The following is a 20,151-nucleotide window of genomic DNA, read 5'->3' as shown; positions in this document are numbered from 1 at the left end:
CATCTCTCAACCTCTCTCTCTCTCCCTCTCTTTTTCTCTCTCTTTCTCCCTCTGTTTCTCTCTCGCCCTCTCTGTGTTTCTTCCTGCTCGCCTTGTAAAAGTTTCAGCTGCGCGGCAGCCGGCCTCTTTTGGCAGCCGTCCAACTCTTGACTTGCCCTCCACCCCGCCAACAACCCCCCCCGCCCCGCTCCTCTCTCTCCCCTCGACAGAAGGAGAGAGAGGGAGTGGCGTGCTAATGCAGCCATGGCTTTACTGTACTGAATAGCACTCCGACACGCCGACGTAATTAGAATAAGATGGCCATACGAAGGGCAATTTTTCACAAAATGGAGTGGAAATATATTGAACACTTGACACATTAAACCAACACCATATATACCCTAATATTCAAACTGAATGCTGTTCAGTTTGAATATTGGTCTTATATGCGCATGCACAAGTCGCGCACGCTCTGCCCGACTTGTGAGACAAGTCGGGCAGAGCGCCGCTTCTCACCGCTTCTGGTTGTGCACACCGCGCTCCGCTCCCCACTGTAATGGTGGAGGTCTGGCGGACCGAGTTGGGTCTTTTGTAAAGGTAATATTAGCTATGAAGCTAACCCACTAGTTACTCAAAGCGAGTTTTTGAAACTGATTTGTTGGTGATCAACGTGTCATATCCGGGGTTCGTGTGGAGAGGAAAATGGCTCCCGGTTATTGAGTTCAAGAGGTGGTTAGCAGTTCACATATGCTGTGTGTTGTTCACAGTGCTATCTCACACGTTGTCCAAGTTTGACTGGTGAATCGGATGAGAGACTCTTCAGGCCATCACACCGATGTTTCATGCAATAAAGCTAGGTCTTTTCAGAATGTACTGAATATCGTTGGACTCTGTGTTGTTGCGTTATTTTTTGGGGTGCATGAATGCATGAGTCTACACAGGTAGCATACACCTTCCTTCTGACTGATGGCTTCCTGCGAAGAGGAAAGTGTTATCAACAGGACACACACTTCGTTTAGCTATCACAGGGTTGTTTGTTTCCATTGTGTTTCAGTATGTGTGTGTGTGTGTGTGTGTGTGTGTGTGTGTGTGTGTGTGTGTGTGTGTGTGTGTGTGTGTGTGTGTGTGTGTGTGTGTGTGTGTGTGTGTGTGTGTGTGTGCGTGTCTGTGTGCGCATATAAGACCATGTTCACGATTCAGCTCCTTTATTTTTGTTTTTGTCTGTTCTTCCAGACTTAATTTGTTCCCAGAAACACTTTATTGTTGAAAAAGTTATGATTGAAAGATAAGCTTCTCTAGTGGAGTGGACTTCTCCTCTAGTGGTGAATTAATGGTAGGGAATCTGAGTCATTGAAATGCATTTTGCAAAGCACATTGACTCACCCAGTTTTCTAAGATACAGACACAATTGGTTTCTGTCCACAGGTGCGCTTGAGGCGTACTCCTTCCTGTGTCTGGAAAGCAAAGCATGTTTTAGATCCTCAGTCAAGTTCCAAGTCTCCTATTCTCATAGTGTACGATTAAAGAAAGGAAATATTAGACAGAAATGTATTAAGCACAGTCTGTTGAATGCACACAGAGACATATAATAAAGATGAATAAAGATAAATCAAGTTTACTGCAGTGGGAGCATTTGATCCATACACCAAAAGAGAGTAGGTGGCACTATTAACATTATTAGTCCTCATGACATTGCAGGAGAGGATAGGGGTTGTGTTGAGTACTGGTCGACCCAGCACCCGTGTGGGGAAAAATCAGGGCCAAAGACATGATTTCATGTAGTTAATCATGCTTGATGTGTGAGCGATCCGAAACCGAATGCTAATTCCATTACTCCCCATAGAAGTGTCCATTAGGATTTCATTAGGGACCTCTGCATCCACCCTGTTCTCACTGTTCTCGTGCATGGTCGCATCTGATGTTTCCTAGTCTGATAGCTTTCTTCACTCTCCTTGTGATCTTAAGTGAAGGGATGGTACAACCGTTCATATGAATGTTTTATTGTCACTATTTATATCAGCACACATTGCCCTAGTTTGGAGTACAAATAGGCTAGTATTTCAGTATGTTAACAGTGTGCATGATGCATATTTGCCAATGGTTGCCAATGTGGGAAGTTGTAGCAAAATAGTGCACATCTCAACCCTAGATCGTGAAAAATGGACAGAGCAAAGACTAAAAATAAAAGCATGTCACAACTATGTCACTTGACATAGGGAATAAAAATAAAAAAGATGGAATAGAATCCACTCATATCTTCATTAATGAAGGCCCACTGCACAAATTAGGAATATGGCTAAACCATGTGTTATTAATTTGCTAAAAGTAACGTAGAGTACGTTAATTTATTTAATATTCCTTTCATTTGTTTCTGAAGGAGACCATAAAGGCGACGAGAAAAGAAATATACGACCCTCTTTCAAACTTCCATTCGTTCAAGAAAGATGACGCTGGTCCCATCTGGTGGAAGGATAGTGGTACTGCTGTTAACAATCGAAATCAGGTTACTTGGCGTCATTAAAGTAAGGATGGGGATCGAAACCCGGTTCTATCAAGCAGGGCCTAGGGCGGCAAATGTGTTGGGGGCGCCCTTAATTAATTAATAATAAAATATACGAAACAAGCGAAATGAAACCAAACACGTTCCCAAATGGAACGGAGAAGGGAGGTGGCGCGGGATTGATTATTAGGGTAATTAATCCCGCGCGGTGGTATCGATAAACCCGTAAACCCGTTTGTGTTTATCGATACCACTATCGAGTCCCGTCGTTCATTTATTATTATTTTTGTCCCGTAGGTCCTGTAACGTAATGTTGTGTCCCTCGAGTCGCGTCACGGCATTTAAATCAAATCAATTCAATCACTGCAGCGTGTCAACCAATGTTTTTAAATGGAATTGTAAGCAAACAGGTATTACAAGTAAAACATATGAAGTCTGACTGGCATTTAACTTTGCTCGCGACGATGGCTGAACATGCGAAAATCCTTTATTGTAAAGGAACACAACCTCAATGGCCAAGCACATTAGCATTGTGCATCAAGTAAAGTCCAAATGCAGTACCTTCTACTGTCTCAGAGTTGAAAAGACTCCTCCTGTCTACTCCTTCTCCCGTCGCACCACAGACGGGCCCGTCTTAATCATCCACTCAAAGTACGAGCGGTAATCGCACACACAGACATTGTCGCTAGTCCCGTCAGTTAAAAATATTAATCCAATTGTGAAATCGGTGTTGTAATCGGCAGCATACAAGCTAGTTATCTTAAAAAGTAAAGAAAGTTTCAGATGTGCTGCGTGGTGATGTGTTAAGGTTGGCTCAGTAAAACGACTGTTAGGTTATCATGATGCGTTCAAATGTAACATAGAGAAACGGTAAATTGAGATTTTGGTGAGAAACATGAGTAACACTGTATTACTCATGTTTTTGGTGAGAAACATGAGTAACACTGTATTAGGCCTACTCATGTTTCTGTCTTACTAATACAGTTGTATAGCGCTCTAATCATTTTCGTATATATAATTAAAACTACTGATGTCAATATCTACTAAGAATTACATAGGCCTATTCAATTTAAAATACAATTATTTATATCCGAAATATTTTCCTCATCACTAAAAACGTGTATTTCCACCAATTAATAGAAAAGTATCGATAGTGGTATCGATAAAGACTCGGAGTATCGAAAATGGTACCGATATCAATAAATATTAATGATCCCCATCCCTTCATAAAAGGTCAACATGTGTAGGCCTATCCCTACGATTAATACGGGGGCAATAAAATAATCTCATGAATATTATTATAATATTGTTCTATAACTTCTGACCTCTTCAAATGTTTCAGGGTCAGTTTAAGTCTTGAGTACTTTTTTTTAAGTCCTTTCTAAGTACTTAAGTAATTTTTAACCAGATTTTAACCAAATTGTACCCAGAATTTGGATTTTGGATCATAATTCCCGTAGGGTACCAGGAATTAGAGGAGCCTGAAATGTTCTTCATTCAATGTGTAACAGGAAAGATCAAGTTCAAGTTCTTTGTTGTCCCTTTGCCAACATCTAAAAAGACATGGAAACAATCTGTTGGCTAATTATGAGGTCTTCAATCTATGGATAGTATACCTATTGTTATTATTCACGGATTTTTAAGCAGAATTTGACATTTTAAGCTATTGCTTCATCTCCATCTAGCTGTTCACTTTGAGAACAGGCAGATGGAGAACCTCACTGGGATTTGTGGACTTGAAGAGTGATTTGCCTTTAGTGATCCAAGCTTGAGTCAAGAACTTCCAACAAGTTCACCGTACAGTATACGTTCAATACAGTACGACTTAGTAAGTTTGGATAAGTCCTAATGAAAACCCAAGTCCAACTAGATCAACTAAACTGCAATGAATAGGGACTTATGTCAATAAAGCAAATCTTTTGAAACCTGTTGTGTCACTTTTTTCTATGAGCTGTTGATAATTGGACCGTATCCATTACCTTGTACTGTCTACTCCAAGGACGGCAACCTTATTCATTTGTGATACAATTTGGCCAGGTGGCAGATGACATATGCACCCTGGACTACAAATAGACCATGTGCGCCGTGCCTTGCGTTGCCTTTGTTCAGCTTGGACAGCGAACCTTAGCCTGTGAATAGCTTCACATCCTTGTGAGGTGGAAGTGTTTGCATACAGAGGAAAAGGCTGGACACTCTCCCTCTCTCCCTCTCTCTCTCTCTCTCTCTCTCTCTCTCTCTCTCTCTCTCTCTCTCTCTCTCTCTCTCTCTCTCTCTCTCTCTCTCTCTCTCTCTCTCTCTCTCTCTCTCTCTCTCTCTCTCTGTGCTATATCTGTAATGCCAGAGGCTGCTCTATCTCTGAGATAACAGATCTCTAAAAGAAAATATTGATGCTAGAAAAGGGCCCTCACTTCCTCAAATACACACTGCTTGGCAGCAAATTAATCTCGCTTTTGATCTTTTGAAAGTCTTTTGGCCACTATTAAGTATAATTTCACAATTTTAACGACTTTATTTGAGTGTGTCCAAGGGGAAAGATGTGTAGCTCACATACTCTCTTGTTCTCTGTAAGAAAGAATATTGTACAATCAAACATTTCTTGTCAGCTTTACTAAAGGATTTTCTTTTCTTTTGGGCTGAACACATTGTCAGGGTATCACAAAACCAGAGCAGATGATTCGTTGGGGCCCCCACTGCTGCTGGGGGGCCCTACCTTGGTGCCTGAATGAGTCCAGCAGTGAGGCAGGGCGCACGTCATTCAGAGCTCTACAGAGGTTGGTTGCCACTCCACTTCCAACTAACTGCTGCCTCAGCACCTCAGGCTTGCTCTGTCTGATGCCGGCAAACTGGCCGTATATGTATTGTGTGTGCATATAAACTTTATATCAATGAAACAAGGGATTTCATGTGGATTTCAATTTCAGTCCAAATAAATTAGAGTTTTAGGCTTTTTTTAAATAATAAAGCTATCTTATGGAGGAATTCTTAAAAGACGATGTGATTAATTTATCCAACCCCATCCTCGGCATCATCATCAAACATCTAATACTATACAATCACACACCTAATGCCAAAGAAATCTACTTCAAATGTAAACACAAGCTGAAAGTCCTTTTCAAACAATATCCCAATATCTGCTGGCAAAGGGTTGTAGGCCTATAGCAGTAACGTGCTACAATGAGAACCTTCACATTTGTGTCCCAGTACAAGTGCGCTTAGCTTTTCTGTAAAAGTTTGTAATACTAAACAACAATGTAATAAGTCCACGTGGCTATTTTCTAAAATTCAATGGTACTAAATAGGATTGAGTATCCGACCATGGCACTAAATATAATAACACAAGATGTATAAGGCCCGTGTGTGTAAGTGCGCGTGCGTGTTTGCATATAGATAGATACGAAGGGGTGGTGGGATGACCTACTTTGGGTATTATCTTGGTCTTTATATATTTTCCCCTATATCGCGTAAGTAACGCCCTACCGCAGATTAATTCTTAAATCAGCGAACAGAAAGGTGAAAAAGACTAAAGGGATAAACTCAACAAGCAGAGTCGGTGATGGGCGGAGTTTCGACGCGTTGGTCCACAAACTTTTGTTCTGTGCGCGTGTTTCAAAACCACGCCTTTCTTTTCTCTCCGTCTGTTGATTTCTTTACTATTTACTCGTTTTTACACCGCGGGATTTAGTAATTCAACACTAACACCTTTTCCGGGAGATTATAAAAAGAAGACCGACACATCCCGAGGGGTCCGCCGTGGTTGCAGCGCCTCCCAGAAGAGGAGAAACCCGTCTTGAGGTGAAGTTCTTTGTTGTGCAGCAACAGTTGCTGAGCGCGCCTCAACTTTCTGGGTCTTGAACGTGTCTAACATGTCGGGGAGAGCGAAGCTTCTCCCCATATTGTGAGACAAGTCGGGCAGAGCGCCGCTTCTCACCGCTTCTGGTTGTGCACACCGCGCTCCGCTCCCCGCTGTAATGGTGGAGGTCTGGCGGACCGAGTTGGGTCTTTTGTAAAGGTAATATTAGCTCTGAAGCTAACCCACTAGTTACTCAAAGCGAGTTTTTGAAACTGATTTGTTGGTGATCAACGTGTCATATCCGGGGTTCGTGTGGACTTTCTGACCCATGTGAAGACCGTGGGGTTTAGTTTGCTCCACATTTCGAGGTTTAACGTTGGTCATGTGAAAGCCACTAGGCCTGGCTACATGAAGCCTCTCCGTGGCTCAGAGAGTTGGAGCCATTGCGTTGAACTAATAATGCGAACTATTGCAGGCCAACGTGGATCACATTGTATGTGCAACTCAGTCGTTCGTGTTCAAACGGACACTGATTGTAACGTTACTGAGGCCAACAGATGAGAGGGAATCCACTCACGACCCAATACAATGGCCCCTGTGATACACACTTTAAAGTGTAACATTGCAGGCGAACATGTTGCAAGTAAAGCCAGCGCTGTCAACCGATTAGGCTATACGATGGTCTTTCGTTGTGATAGCTGGCTTGTCCATAATAGCTGTGCTAGCCCAGTCCCGTTGCACCTGGAGGCACCCTTTAAATTGCATAGCTGTCTGTGTTTGCTGAGCTCATGGCTTTATTTAGCACAGCGCTGCTCTGACTGTTTGGCTCCCCGCTGCTCAACACATGACCTTTTGGCCACTGGGAGATCAATTGAAACCGGCGACACAGCGTGTGACTGAATTAGGGATCTTATCTTAGTAGAATATTAAAATTCAAAGGAGAAAAAAGTCATCAATCTGCATTTACACACACATTGTCATTGAAGAAAGTTTGTTTGTTTGTGAATTGGGATGGTTGATCCTCCAGTTTGGGAGTCAGGAAAAACGGATTTCTAAGGTCTTGTCCCTTTTCGAACTGAATTACCAGGTTCTGCCTAATCTCTATAGCAACAGCACGTCCCTGTCAGTAGTGATTGACGCCGTGGAGGGCCAGTGCTGTGTGCTGACCACTAGCCTCACCACAGCACAAGGAAGTAGAGCTACCACAACGATCTGCTCCACATCCCGCCTGGACTTGAAGTTGGCTGAGCTCTGGAAAACATTAGACATCAGACCACATCATGCTGCATACGGGCGCCTGTGTTTCAGCAGCACTTGGAGCATCCTTAACAATAATACAAGACTTTATTTTCCTCATGTAGCCAAGCAAGATGGATCACCAGCATTCAATGAACTGGGGTGTAAGCAGGGGCGTAGCCACATGGGGGGCCAGGGGGGGCCACGGCCTCCCCTGGTCAGAGGTTGGTCACCCCGCTGGCCCCCTGAGTATGAAAAAATATATATCCTGAACGGAAACGGTCTAAAGAAAGCTGAAATATATGCACCATTAGTTTGATCTAACTTTGACTTATTATTCTTGTTCAAAGTGTTATATTTTGACGTTATGAATAAGTGCCACCCCAAATATAAGACTGGCCCGAGCTGGCCACCACGGTTATAATTTCCTGGCTACGCCCCTGGGTGTGATGCTAATGAAGTTTGGGTGAAAACAAACTTTGTAAAAGTTGTCTGGAAGTCAACAGTTTCACAGATGGTTCAAAATGTGTCTGGAGTGTAATTATTCTTCAGTCATGATTTATTACTTGATGACTATTGATTTGGTTGGCCAAAATGACAGAAGGAAGGAAACATACACACGCTCACAATTGGTTTAATGGACAGAAGTGGATGCATTTCATAAACTAAATGATGAATTCAGACCTGTCTTCCCCACCATCATTGGACTGCTAGGATGTTTCCAGATGTAACGGATGCACACAGGAATCCCTACAAACCAGTTCATGTCTCTTCACTACAAGCGTCTTATTGACTGTGTCTCCTCGGCCTGCCCCAGGTGCATCGTGGCCGCAGCCGTCACCATTGCGTCAGAGTGGAGTTGCCGTGGCAGCCCTGACGGAGGGCAGGAGGATGCCGGCGACGAGGAGGGGCTGGGCGACGGAGCGGACCGCGGGCTGGACGGGGACCCCGAGGGGGTGTGGAGCCCCGACATCGAGCAGAGCTTTCAGGAAGCCCTGGCTATCTACCCTCCGTGTGGCCGGAGGAAGATCATCTTGTCGGATGAGGGCAAGATGTATGGTAAGGGATGACTTGAGCACGGCTGGTTTGTCGTCGGAAACGCCTCGTGCCCCCTGCACTCCCGTTCTCGTATCGGAGTCCATTGCCCGCACTTAAGATTAATCAAGATTAAGTGTTGTTTCATTTTGCCAGGACCACTGAGCAATATATATATATATATATATATATATATATATATATATATATATATATATATATATATATATATATATATATATCTTTTTATTTTTTTTGACAAATTACTTGTATAAAGAGCATGATGAGCCTATGTAGCCTTTTCATATGGAGACTTATAGGAGTGAAACCTATAAGGTTGAGGAAAATGTATGATTTGTGTTGATTAAGTGGTTCTCGATTTAGCAAGAAGTCAAGAAGTGCATTTCAAGTGCATTTGAATAAACATATTCCAAGACAGCTGTCCTTACCCTATAAGCCTACGATGCCAGCAGTTTTAAATAAACAAAAGCCTCATTCAACAGTCGAGTAGCGTACACAGTTTAGCCTGTAGAGGGCTGCCTGCATGTGCGATTTACTATAGAGAGAACTTAAGGTTTTAGGGGCATAACATTTTATTTTTCTGCCTTCGTTCATCGCTGGCCAAAACTGTTACATGATACTGCATACTCGGTTTTGGAAGTATGTACCCCTCGGTTTTAACTATATATTCCATTTCAGTAAAAACAAGAGCATGATTCAGAGTTTTATTCGTGGCTGCTGTGTTTGGCAGTAAAGCAAATCTTATGAAATTACATTACCAAGATTGAATATGGGCCAATATACGCATACACGCATACATATCACCAACAGAAAGAGATTAACGCCTGCATAAAATCGTCTGCATATTTCTGAGACTTCTTTAGTGATCTCATTCCAGGAATGTATTTTTGGAAGCACTAAATTAAATTCATCACTCCCGGCCATGGGAACTGCCAGCTGTTATTCGGGAACGGGGTCAACGTCTGTAAGGGTAGAGGGCAGTATGCGCTAGTGGTGGGTCACTGAACCCAGCGAGGTGTCAAGGCAAGTTTAAGGGGACTTGCCATCAGGTGACTCCCTCTCTCAAAGGAGTGCTTGGGGCTGGGGGGAGGGTGGTCCTGGGAACCCAGGCACGGGCTCAGGTTATCAGTAAGACCGGAACATGACTGTGCCATCGCCATTGTGCCTTCCATCCACTTCCACACATGAGTCCTCAGATATTGGTGTGTGCGTATTGGGAGTTCATCGTGATGCCATTCGTGAAATGCTGGCGTGTTGCAGTGTTTCTTAGCTATCCTAGCTGGAAGAATGTTGACTGTGGTCCAACATTCCCCACATTCCTTCCTTGGCTAAAGGGATGGCATTCCTGTGTGTGTGTGTGTGTGTGTGTGTGTGTGTGTGTGTGTGTGTGTGTGTGTGTGTGTGTGTGTGTGTGTGTGTGTGTGTGTGTGTGTGTGTGTGTGTGTGTGTGTGTGTGTGTGTGTGTGTGTGTGTGTGTACTCGCTTGCACGTGCGCAGGATTTGATGTGTGTGTGTCTGCCACAGGATATGTGATCCTTAGCGACCAAAGGTTTGTTTCAGTGTTGTGGCATTTAGGTCCCCCCCTATACGTCGCTTTCTCACACACTCAATATGAACCTCCATTTGTAGACTTAATTTCAAAATGTATTAATGCGCTGAGCTCGGTCCCCCCCTCCAGTGCTGTCCTTTGAATTAGGAGATGTGCTCCACGTTAGTCATGTGAAGTCATATCTCCCTCCAGAGGATGACATCGCCCAGCGAGCAGGCTCAAGATCAGCAGGCTCATCAACATCACTACCTCCTCTCTCCCCTCGCCCTGACCCAAATAAAATGGAGAGACCGCTTGTACTGGTGGCGGCTGGCTCACACTTGCTTAGCCCCTTTTTTTTTTTTTTCCTTTCCAACTTTGAAGCAGAGGGTTTTAACTTTTCATCTGAGCGTATTTATTTTCCTTATCACTGTTCCTTGGAGATGAAGCGGTACGAGGGACGGGGGTTTGGCGACCGGACTCGGGATGTTTGTGTTGTTAGTTCTGGGAATGGCCGCTGACTGGACTATCTCTGAGTCAGTTCCCTCCCCGGGGATTCTGTGACTCAGCCCTGATGTGACCCAACTCCATGCAGCGACGTTCCCTCTTACTTCCTGGAAATGATTCCCACCGTGGTGTGGGTCTGTGTGTAGGACTGAAAAGACTAAATATGCTTTTTCTTTTCAGCACTGTATTTGGTTACGCTTGTTGAACCCTAATCACAGTTTGGTGCCTAGAAGCGTGTCAATGTAGTTGCTGGTGCATTAGCTTACAGGTTTGAAGTTAACAACCTCATTCACCGTCAAACTTGTTTAAAGAACATACCACAATCATTACTTTGAAAAGCTGTTATTCTCTTGTTTGAACATTTACCAGCTTGTTAAATTTCGCTTTTTTCTCTTCATAGGTCGCAATGAGCTCATAGCTCGCTATATCAAGCTACGCACCGGGAAGACACGCACACGCAAACAGGTAGGATTGTTCAGAGGAGTCTCAGGGATAAATATTCAAATCAAACAGTTAAACGTGTAATGTCATGCTTGTCAATGAGTTGATGAAGAATCTGTAATAGTCACCTTGCTGTATGTGTGATTGTTTATGTGGATAACCCCGATCGCTCCCTGCGCTTCAGGTGTCTAGTCACATTCAGGTTCTGGCGCGCAAGAGGGTACGAGAATACCAGGCAGGCATTAAGGTGGGTGCCGGAACTCCGGCGCATGTCCGCTCCTCCCTCTGTAGTCATACCTGTCTCCTCTTCCTCTTCTTCTTCTTCTTCCTCTTCTTGTTCTCCTTCTTTTCTGCCTTTCCTTCCGTCTTTCCTTCCACCTGTCTTCCTTCAGGTCTCTAGTCACCTGCAGGTCTTGGCCAGGAGAAAGTCTCGTGAGATTCAGTCTAAGCTCAAGGTACACCGCTTACTGAAATAACCCCTCTGCTGGCTGCTTCTCGCTCCGCCCATAGGCCAGATTCAGCCTAACCCCTACAACCGCCGCATAAACACTTTGCCCCTTTACCTTTTGCCTTTACATTTACAGAGTAAAGCAATTAATATGGTGTGTCATCCATGCATAATTCAACTGTAAGGAAAGCTGCGGGGGAATTACAATGGATTTGCATCTCTTTGTAAGCAGGCATTCATTTGTGGGCTCTTTTGTGAGGTTAGTAGGATATTCTGGAAAAAATAATGATTTAGATGGCTTGCCTTGCAGTACCTCAGTTTCTGATGAGTGTAGTAAAAATAATCCTACCAAGTTTATGTAGATGAGCAAAACATAGCTGACATTTCAAAAAAAGTGACTGCTTTTTCTTTTTTGCACGGTGTACAGTGAACGTGGTTTTCATTTTCTTTGCTCTGAACGTCACTTTTGACCGGTAAAATGCATAGCTTGGGGCAACACTCTTTTTGGCTTCTCTCTTATCAACACTCCTTTTTAAGTCAAATTGGAAAGCAAATGCATGAAGGACTGGACTTTATTGCAAACATGACCTTCCTGCTAGGTGTGTTTTAGGCTCTGTGTACTCAAAGGTCTCGACTTGGTGACGATAATGCAGTAGGATGTCCCCAAAGTGTGTGTGTGTGTGTGTGTGTGTGTGTGTGTGTGTGTGTGTGTGTGTGTGTGTGTGTGTGTGTGTGTGTGTGTGTGTGTGTGTGTGTGTGTGTGTGTGTGTGTGTGTGTGTGTGTGTGTGTGTGTGGCCAGTACTGCTCTATTGCATGGCTGAGACGTGGGTCTTTAGTGACATACTTAAAGGAAGGCTACGGCCCGGGACAGAGCTAGGGCCGGGGCTTCAGTTTTCATCTAGAGCCGAAAATTTAACTTCAGCTGCCTGCATGCGCTTCAGTTCATACATACGCCGGTGCACACAAACAAACAAACAGAGATGGACGGACAGGCCTGTCTTTCCACACATGCATTTCTGTTTTTCCCTCATTCATCTAGTTTCACTCTGCACTGTGATTCATCTGATGTAATGCTGTGTTCCAATGTGTTTGATGACTGTTGTTGACACACACAGTCACGCTATGTATTTACTCTCAGTTTATAACTGGCGGCAATGTGTGTGGTACCGACTGTGTGGATACTTATTAGTATGAAGTACCATTGTAATGCAAAATATTCTGCTGTCAGAGTATTAGTTGGTTAAATTGGTTAGAATTGCTCTCCATGTAATTTTAGCACCTGAAAATGGCATGCATTTTTTCGTGTCGTGTTGGTAATGATGAGTTTATGAACCTTTTTTTTTGTTTTTTTGTACATGTAATACTTGTGCAGTACATTAATTATTTGTATCTCCCTTGCCTTAGGCCATGAACGTGGTAAGTTGTGGATTAATCAGTTCTCTGCTTCAGGCTTTGTGCTTAGTGGTTGGCATCGAGTCACTGTAGGCAGCAATGCAGCGCCCTCACTCACATGCTCCAATGCCCCTTTTATCATGTTCAAGTAACATTAGTTTAGTCCCCTATCTGCAATGGCTCAGTAGCTTGTGTATTTCTTGCTTTGGCTTTTCCACTCTTTGTGTCCCGATCCTTCCTCCTTCCCCCCCCCCCCCCCCCCAAGACTGTGAAGATATCTTCATATGATATCTTCAGTGTTAAGTGCATTGCACTACATTGCATTACACCAAAAGAGCAAACGTGCATAGTCTGGCTGCTGGCACTGGTACATTGTTATCATAAGAAGAGGCAGCTATACTGACGGATCTCAAGTGCCATTTGCAGACACTGGATGGCGTGTCCATTCATTCTTAATAACTTAAGTGCATTCATTTGACTCCATTTTGGACATTTGTTGCATGCCAAAGCTCTTCGTTCTCGATAGAAGCAAAGATAACTTAAAGAGTTTTAAAATAGAACAGATTCTCTCCAATCATCTCTTGGGGATATATAAGGATCAACTGCATCCACCTGCAACTCCGAAAATACAGTACTCTTTAATAAGTCCATGTGGTGGAGTGTTTCATGTACATGGTACTATAGCTGCCTTTTCCCACCTAAACCGATTTCCCCTGATATTCTTTGTCGAGGCCATCAACCATGGCTTAACCTGTTTGCAACGCTAAGTGGACAGGACACCTGCAGGCCTAAGCATGTGCATATATCTTAAATATGACCTTTAGGCTAAAGGCGCTCGTCTCTATGCAGCGTGTCTCTTAAAATGCCTGCATTAAGTGGTGAAAGTTAACGACACATGCTTTCTCCTCAATGGAAACTACCTGCTTCAACCCCTCCCCACACTAACTACGTTGGTTTGCCCTTGCGGTTCAAATATTTTCTGGCTGCCTGCCTGTTGAATATTCATCAAAATTTCTGGTATTTTTGGAATGAATGCCAGAGTAATGTTTAATCTCCATGTTCTGTTATCCTCCGTCTATCTGATTAGGACCAAGCATCCAAGGACAAGGCCCTTCAGACTGTAGCCAACCTGTCGTCAGCCCAGATCGTCTCTGCTAGTGTACTCAAAGCCCAGAGCCCCTTCCCTCCGCCCGTCAGGGTAGGAGACACACACACTCGCGCACGTACATGCACACACACACGCGCGCACACACACAAGCTCATACATGCACAGACACGCATGCAAACGCACATACAAGCACATGCACACAAGTACGCAGGCACATACACACAAGCACACTTACATAAACACAAACCACAAACTGATTTCAATCCTCTTTTCCCTTGTCCAGTTTTGGCCCGGCCCTATCCCAGGACAGCCCGGCCATTCTCAGGAGTAAGTGTCCTTGAATAAGCTTGTTCTCATTTAAGAACCAGGATTTTGTGTGACTCATAGCTAATGTGGTATTAAACATTAACGCGTGCATCTTTGTTTTCAGCATCAAGCCTTTTGCACAGCCTCCATACACAACACTACCAGCTCCAGTCCCAGCCCCCATCAGTGAGTACACGCAGCACGTGCCCTTCCCTTCTTCACTGAGCAGTCAATAACTCTCGTTATCTTTGACCAGGGTGGCGTTATCAATGAAGATTGATCGTTGTGTTAACATTCTAGTTTTTATCAAAATCTTTAACCCTATAAAGTGAGAGACCTTTATTGATCCCAGAATGGAAATGATTACCCCTCTGTAAATGGGTATAATCCAGCGTTCTCAAGCTTAAACGACTTCCCTAAATGTACTCATTTTGCACTTTATTGAACTCCATCTTGGTTTGGACTGGTCTTCAGGCTACGAGCCCCTGCCGGCCCCCCGGCCCGTGGCCGTAGCAGCGCCGGTGTGGCTGAACCGAACCATCGCCTCGGAGAAACTCCGGCTCCTGGAATACTCCGCCTTCATGGAGACCTCTCAGAGGGACTCAGACACGGTACACAGCCAAAGGGCCCCGATTGTAGATTCGACATGGCCGCTGTTATAACAATGTTTTATTTGTAAACCATTATTAAACTACTATTTGTAAAAAATAGTACTTGGCATTGTGTAGAATCTTATCCTAACTATCTTTGTTGTATACAAGGAATGGGTTAACCTATTGTAAGTGCTTGACACTTCTAACTATGAACATCCTTACTGTACCGACGGCGATATATTGATGTTTCTTTCTTCTGGCAAATACTTGTATTCAATTAAATTCAATTCAAAGTGTTTATTGTCATATGCATAAATGAGACGTTCTCAGTTGTGCAATGAAATTCTTCCTTTGTTTCCACAGACTGAATGCCAAGATTTTTTTTTACAAGATAGATAGAACAAATAATACATTTAAGTTAAAATAAATAAATAAATAAATAAATAAAACGGAATGGTGCAAATCCAAGAAAGCCAAAGTGCGTGAGCAAAATGTAAACAGCTGCGGCAGTCAAAGTTGTATAGATAGATAGATAGTACTTATTGTAAATCGCTTTGAATAAAAGCGTCTGCTAGATGCCCTAAAAAGTGTAAAGTTGTCCTGAACCCATTATGTCAAGCAGTAATGAATATAAAGTCATGCCTTTTTATTTATGTCCGACATTCCAGCATAAACACCTTTTCGTGCACATCGGCCAGTCGAACCCGAGCTACAGCGACCCGGTGCTGGAGTCTGTGGACGTCAGGCAAATCTACGACAAGTTCCCTGAGAAGAAGGGCGGCTTGAAGGAGCTCTACGAGAAGGGGCCACAAGACGCCTTCTTCCTGGTCAAGTTCTGGGTACGTGGGTTCCCATTTCCCTCTTCCCTTTCATGTTTTCACTCACTCACTCACCCTTGTTTACACAGTCTACAACATATGGTCAGCAAAAGGCCTTCCACTCATGTCCGTCTTTGCCCACTAGGCCTTCCCTTTACCGGTCATGATTTAGGCAGGGGGTTGGAATCGGCTTGTAACTATAGTCGCCGTGAGTGAGCTGCTCGACCTGGCGTGAAGCAGGGTTGACGGTTCATGCAGCGTTTTGTCGAGTTTGTCGATTCTTAAGCTCCGCGAGCAGAGTGTGTGAGCAGCACGTCCACAGCAACGCTACGGCAACACAGCGACTACAAATCCCACTTAAGTCCTCTTCCTTTGCGTGATGCCTTCTAGGTCAGATTTAAGACTCGCCGCATGAGACCAGTCAGGCTGTACCAAGGTGTACAAAGTGCACGTTAAGCGTGGTCAACTCCTGTTACTGCAGAGAGCTCTATAGGTGTAGGCGACAAGGCTTTCATCTTGTCAAGGATAAGAGATGACAGAATTATGCGGTTTCATCACGGTTATATCACTGAACTTCTCCCAACAAGATGAATGACGCTGTGGCCTTGCCTCAACTAATCAAAGTAAGAAACCTTAAAGAGATGAACCATTTATGTTATCTTGTGGTATTTTGAAGTCTCATGTGGCATGTGTTCATAACCCCACTTCCACAGAGACCTCACCCCATCTGCTCCTTAATGACCTGTATCTGTGACGCATTCAGTCGCCTTGGATGGACGTTTCTGAAGTCCTAGTAAACAGGGAATGCTCTCTGTTCTTCTCCTCCACCCCCAGGCGGACCTGAGTCCGGATGGGGACGAGGGCTCTGCAGTGTTCTACGGCGTGAGCAGCCAGTACAGCGGCGCTGACAACATCACCATCAGCGTCTCCACCAAGGTGTGCTCCTTCGGCAAGCAGGTGGTGGAGAAGGTGGAGGTGAGGAGGACATCATCATGCACTTTGTTTTAAGATTTTAGAACAATGCACAGCCAAGATGTTTTCACCTTGATCAACGCCTACATTTACAGTACATAGCGCCCATTTATTCACAATGGTTTGAGCCCAATCACCCGGACGGGATTCATAATCTAGTTTGTTGTATTCTCACAACGTGAGACTGCTTGTGTGTGTATCTTGCATAGTTTACATGTATGATAATTAGGATCCTCAGAGGGAGATGATGAGGTGTATGTGTTCTCTCCCCTCCTAGACTGAATATGCACAGGTGGAAGGGGGGAAGTGCATGTTCCGCATCCACCGCTCGCCCATGTGTGAATACATGATCAACTTCATCCACAAACTCAAGCAGCTACCAGAGAAGTACATGATGAACAGCGTGCTGGAGAACTTTACCATCCTGCAGGCAAGTCTACACAATCACTCAGTCACATGGTCAGACACACGCATATATGTAAGCAAATACTCCTTCAATGCATGGGGGAAAAAAACATAGCCCAGCTTCTCTGTTTATACGTAACCTCACGCGATTATTTTCTGTAAGAGCCAACTATTTGGTCGCTTGACAGACAATATACAAGACGACTTGAAAGTGAAAAATGTATAGTGTCATCCATGAGCAGGCAGGGCATCTTGCTAAGGATGCAAACAGATAGACTGTCTAAATTGGGACTCAATCCCCAGACCTTTCTGCTGGGAATCAAACCACCCGATCACTAGATTGCTCTGCTCCACACACTCATTCATTCATTAATTCATTATGGGGCGACTTTGATTTGCTTTCTGTGTGTGTTGCTGAAGGGTCTAACCCGTGGTTGTGTGTGTGTGTGTCCCCCAGGTGGTGTCCAACAGAGAGACTCAGGAGACGTTGCTGTGCATCGCCTTCGTGTTTGAGGTGTCCACCAGTGAGCATGGAGCCCAGTACCACGTTTACCGGCTAGTCAAAGACTAGCGCAGCGCATGCCACCACCACCCCACTGTTACCGATTAAGCTTATGACGCTCGTCTTGTAGGATAACACTACTTCTACACACACTACACACGCGCTTTGCGTTTCTCCAACACAGTGCTCCTGTACCATTAATAACTAGAATAGTTTCCCCGGCCATGTCAACTGCCATCTTCATCGGCAAAAACTTGTTTTAGAACTTTTAGACGTGAGTGGTGACATCTTCATTCATTTGCTCTGAATGATGGACAGAAAAATGTATTTTATAGTGTTTTCTTTTTTATTCTTGTGAAATTCAAAACTTAGAAAGGACCTTGGGAATACATGTTGGACTACAGACTTTTATATTGGTAATACGATGAGAACACAAACAATGAATCTAAACAGGGTAAATTGGAAACCTTTTTAATTGCAACGTGGGTGAACGGACCTAGTCCGTGTTGAGGATATCATCGACAGAACATATCATCGTCATCTTTTAGAAATAAATAAATATGTATTGACCATAGGGTTAACACGTTTTGGGTACGGTGGACATATTGAATCGCCTTCTTAACAGAATCACAATAGCCCAAAGAGGTCCCCGGCTGTTTTCATCAGATAACCATCAACCACATCTTTCTCACAGCCTTTCTGTTTTTCACACGTGGGTAGCATCAGAGGCTCTGGCCCCCTGCTGCTCTATCATTTTGATGCAGTATTTCTACCTCCACACGGGTTGGATATCAGAATGTGTTAATGGTTCACTCAAGCCTTAACCGTAGGAGCACTGATCTTATGGATGTAAACACTACACTCTAAACGGTACTGTTCATAAGCCAAATTGAGATAAACGGACTCGTTTTGTATAGGTGAATTATTTTTGTTTTATTTTGTATTTTATTAACGCGGCTTGAAGTGTCACTGCAAAAACAAAAAAAAGCAAGACGTGTATTTTGGCTCTTTTCTTTTTTTATAATGTATGCAAGACATCGAGGCACAGACCAACATTATGGTCACCACTAAAGTGCACTGGTGTACATATCGCCATGACAACACTAAGGAATAATGATATCGCTATTTGCATACCGGTATGTTTTTGGTTTTTTTTGTGCATTGATTATGATATATAATTACGCCTAACTGTAAAAAAAAATATGTTTGTCAGCCTAGGCTTTTAATTTTAGCCATTTTTATTTTCCTCATACAGGTGTCTTTTGTTCTGTTGACAATGATTTGACTTGAGATGTTGTATATGATGGATGTGAAGAGCTAAGGTGTTGATGATGATGATGTTTCACACCGCATCAGTCACGGATGAGGAGCGGAGCAGTCCTAGCAAAGAGATGGACTTCCATCAGAGTGTCTCACCCTGTAACAGTAGGCTGTGTTGTGTGCAGTATTTTGATTCTGCCTAATCACTCCTCCGGTCAAGTCTGCTCGGTGCAATCTGTAGTCTCAACGCTGTATAAAATAAAAATCACATTGTGCCTACAGATCATTAGATTGTAACTTAATTTTTTATCCCGTCTATTTTCGGAAGTATCAGGCCCTAAGAACGGAATCAGATTAGTCTTTGGAAAGGTATGGAAATCTAAAACAACTTTTGTAATTGTACTGTGTGGCATTTACCCTTTAACCAGTATTATAAGTGGGCTTATTGAAAACTGCAACTTCACCGTAACGTTTCTTTGCCTTTAACTTGCCATTACTTTGCCCTCGGTCCCTTCTGTCTAGAGAATTTAAATTGATTTACTATATAACTGGTGTATTAAAATATTAAGTGTCTTGTACAGGGCAGCATTATCAGCATCTGTCACTCCTTTGTTGTTCAGGCATGAATTTGGATAGAAGCACAACAAACATGGGTGATACTGAATTCATTCAAAAAATACTTAATACTCTTGAAATAATGTCCCTTTCATTGTAATGTCCCGTTGATGGGTTTTTCAGAATTGTCCCACTAGATGGTGCTGTTGCACTGTATCTAGAGACCCCAATTTCAGACGCGTAATGGAAGCCATTTAATCCTTAATATCTATAAGGCTATATACATCATAACGGGAACTATTGTAGGAATTGGTCTGAATTGAATGTCCTTATACTAGTTGAGTTACAGAGGTGACCAGGGGGAGTGCTGAAGGTAACTCCTTGCTCTTTCAAATTTATTTAACTTTATTTTTTAGGAAACGTGCCATTCTAAATCGTACGGTGAGCTCTTTATTTGAATGAAAATTTATTGATTAATGGGGTACTACACGCATGCTTGTATCAATGTGTTTTATATTGACATGGTACAACACTAATTGCTAATAAAGTTATGGTTTAATTAAGCCTGAAATAGTCAGTGTTTAAAATATATAATCTTCTGCATAGAATAGACAATATACATTATTTTGGCTACAACCTAGACTCATGATAAATACAAGGAGAATATAGAAAGCTATTCGCTCCATTTGAATCATAACACATGGCACCCGCAAGCCATTTGTGTAGTTAAACTTAAAGGTCACCAAAACAACCA

At 43.3% G+C, this 20,151-nt stretch overlaps 1 protein-coding gene across 1 annotated transcript; it reads left to right on the top strand.

The window, feature by feature from the left end:
• The first annotated feature begins 8,269 nt into the window (after window positions 1-8,269).
• On the top strand, window positions 8,270-19,436 carry tead3a (TEA domain family member 3 a). The gene is made up of 12 exons (XM_060055334.1): window positions 8,270-8,564; window positions 10,997-11,061; window positions 11,222-11,284; window positions 12,891-12,902; window positions 13,966-14,076; window positions 14,270-14,313; window positions 14,417-14,478; window positions 14,767-14,903; window positions 15,554-15,724; window positions 16,538-16,678; window positions 16,953-17,105; window positions 17,538-19,436. Exons 1-12 carry the CDS (start codon window positions 8,270-8,272, stop codon window positions 17,649-17,651), a joined length of 1,368 nt encoding a protein of 455 aa, XP_059911317.1. The 3' UTR covers window positions 17,652-19,436.
• The last annotated feature ends 715 nt before the right edge of the window (window positions 19,437-20,151 follow it).

This window comes from Gadus macrocephalus, chromosome 1 (assembly GCF_031168955.1).
Source record: "Gadus macrocephalus chromosome 1, ASM3116895v1".
Classification (NCBI taxonomy): Eukaryota; Metazoa; Chordata; class Actinopteri; order Gadiformes; family Gadidae; genus Gadus; species Gadus macrocephalus.
Note: the sequence above shows the minus strand (reverse complement) of the source record. Positions and strands in the feature narration are given on the sequence as shown.

What these genes read in the sequence shown, in the direction of transcription:
- tead3a (XM_060055334.1), top strand. Translation starts at nt 8,270, where the DNA reads ATGTCTCTTCACTACAAGCGTCTTATTGACTGTGTCTCCTCGGCCTGC. An exon ending in CCTTCCCTCCGCCCGTCAGG is followed by an intron (nt 14,077 to 14,269) that starts GTAGGAGACACA and finishes TCCCTTGTCCAG; the next exon opens with TTTTGGCCCGGCCCTATCCC. An exon ending in AGGTGGTGGAGAAGGTGGAG is followed by an intron (nt 16,679 to 16,952) that starts GTGAGGAGGACA and finishes CTCCCCTCCTAG; the next exon opens with ACTGAATATGCACAGGTGGA.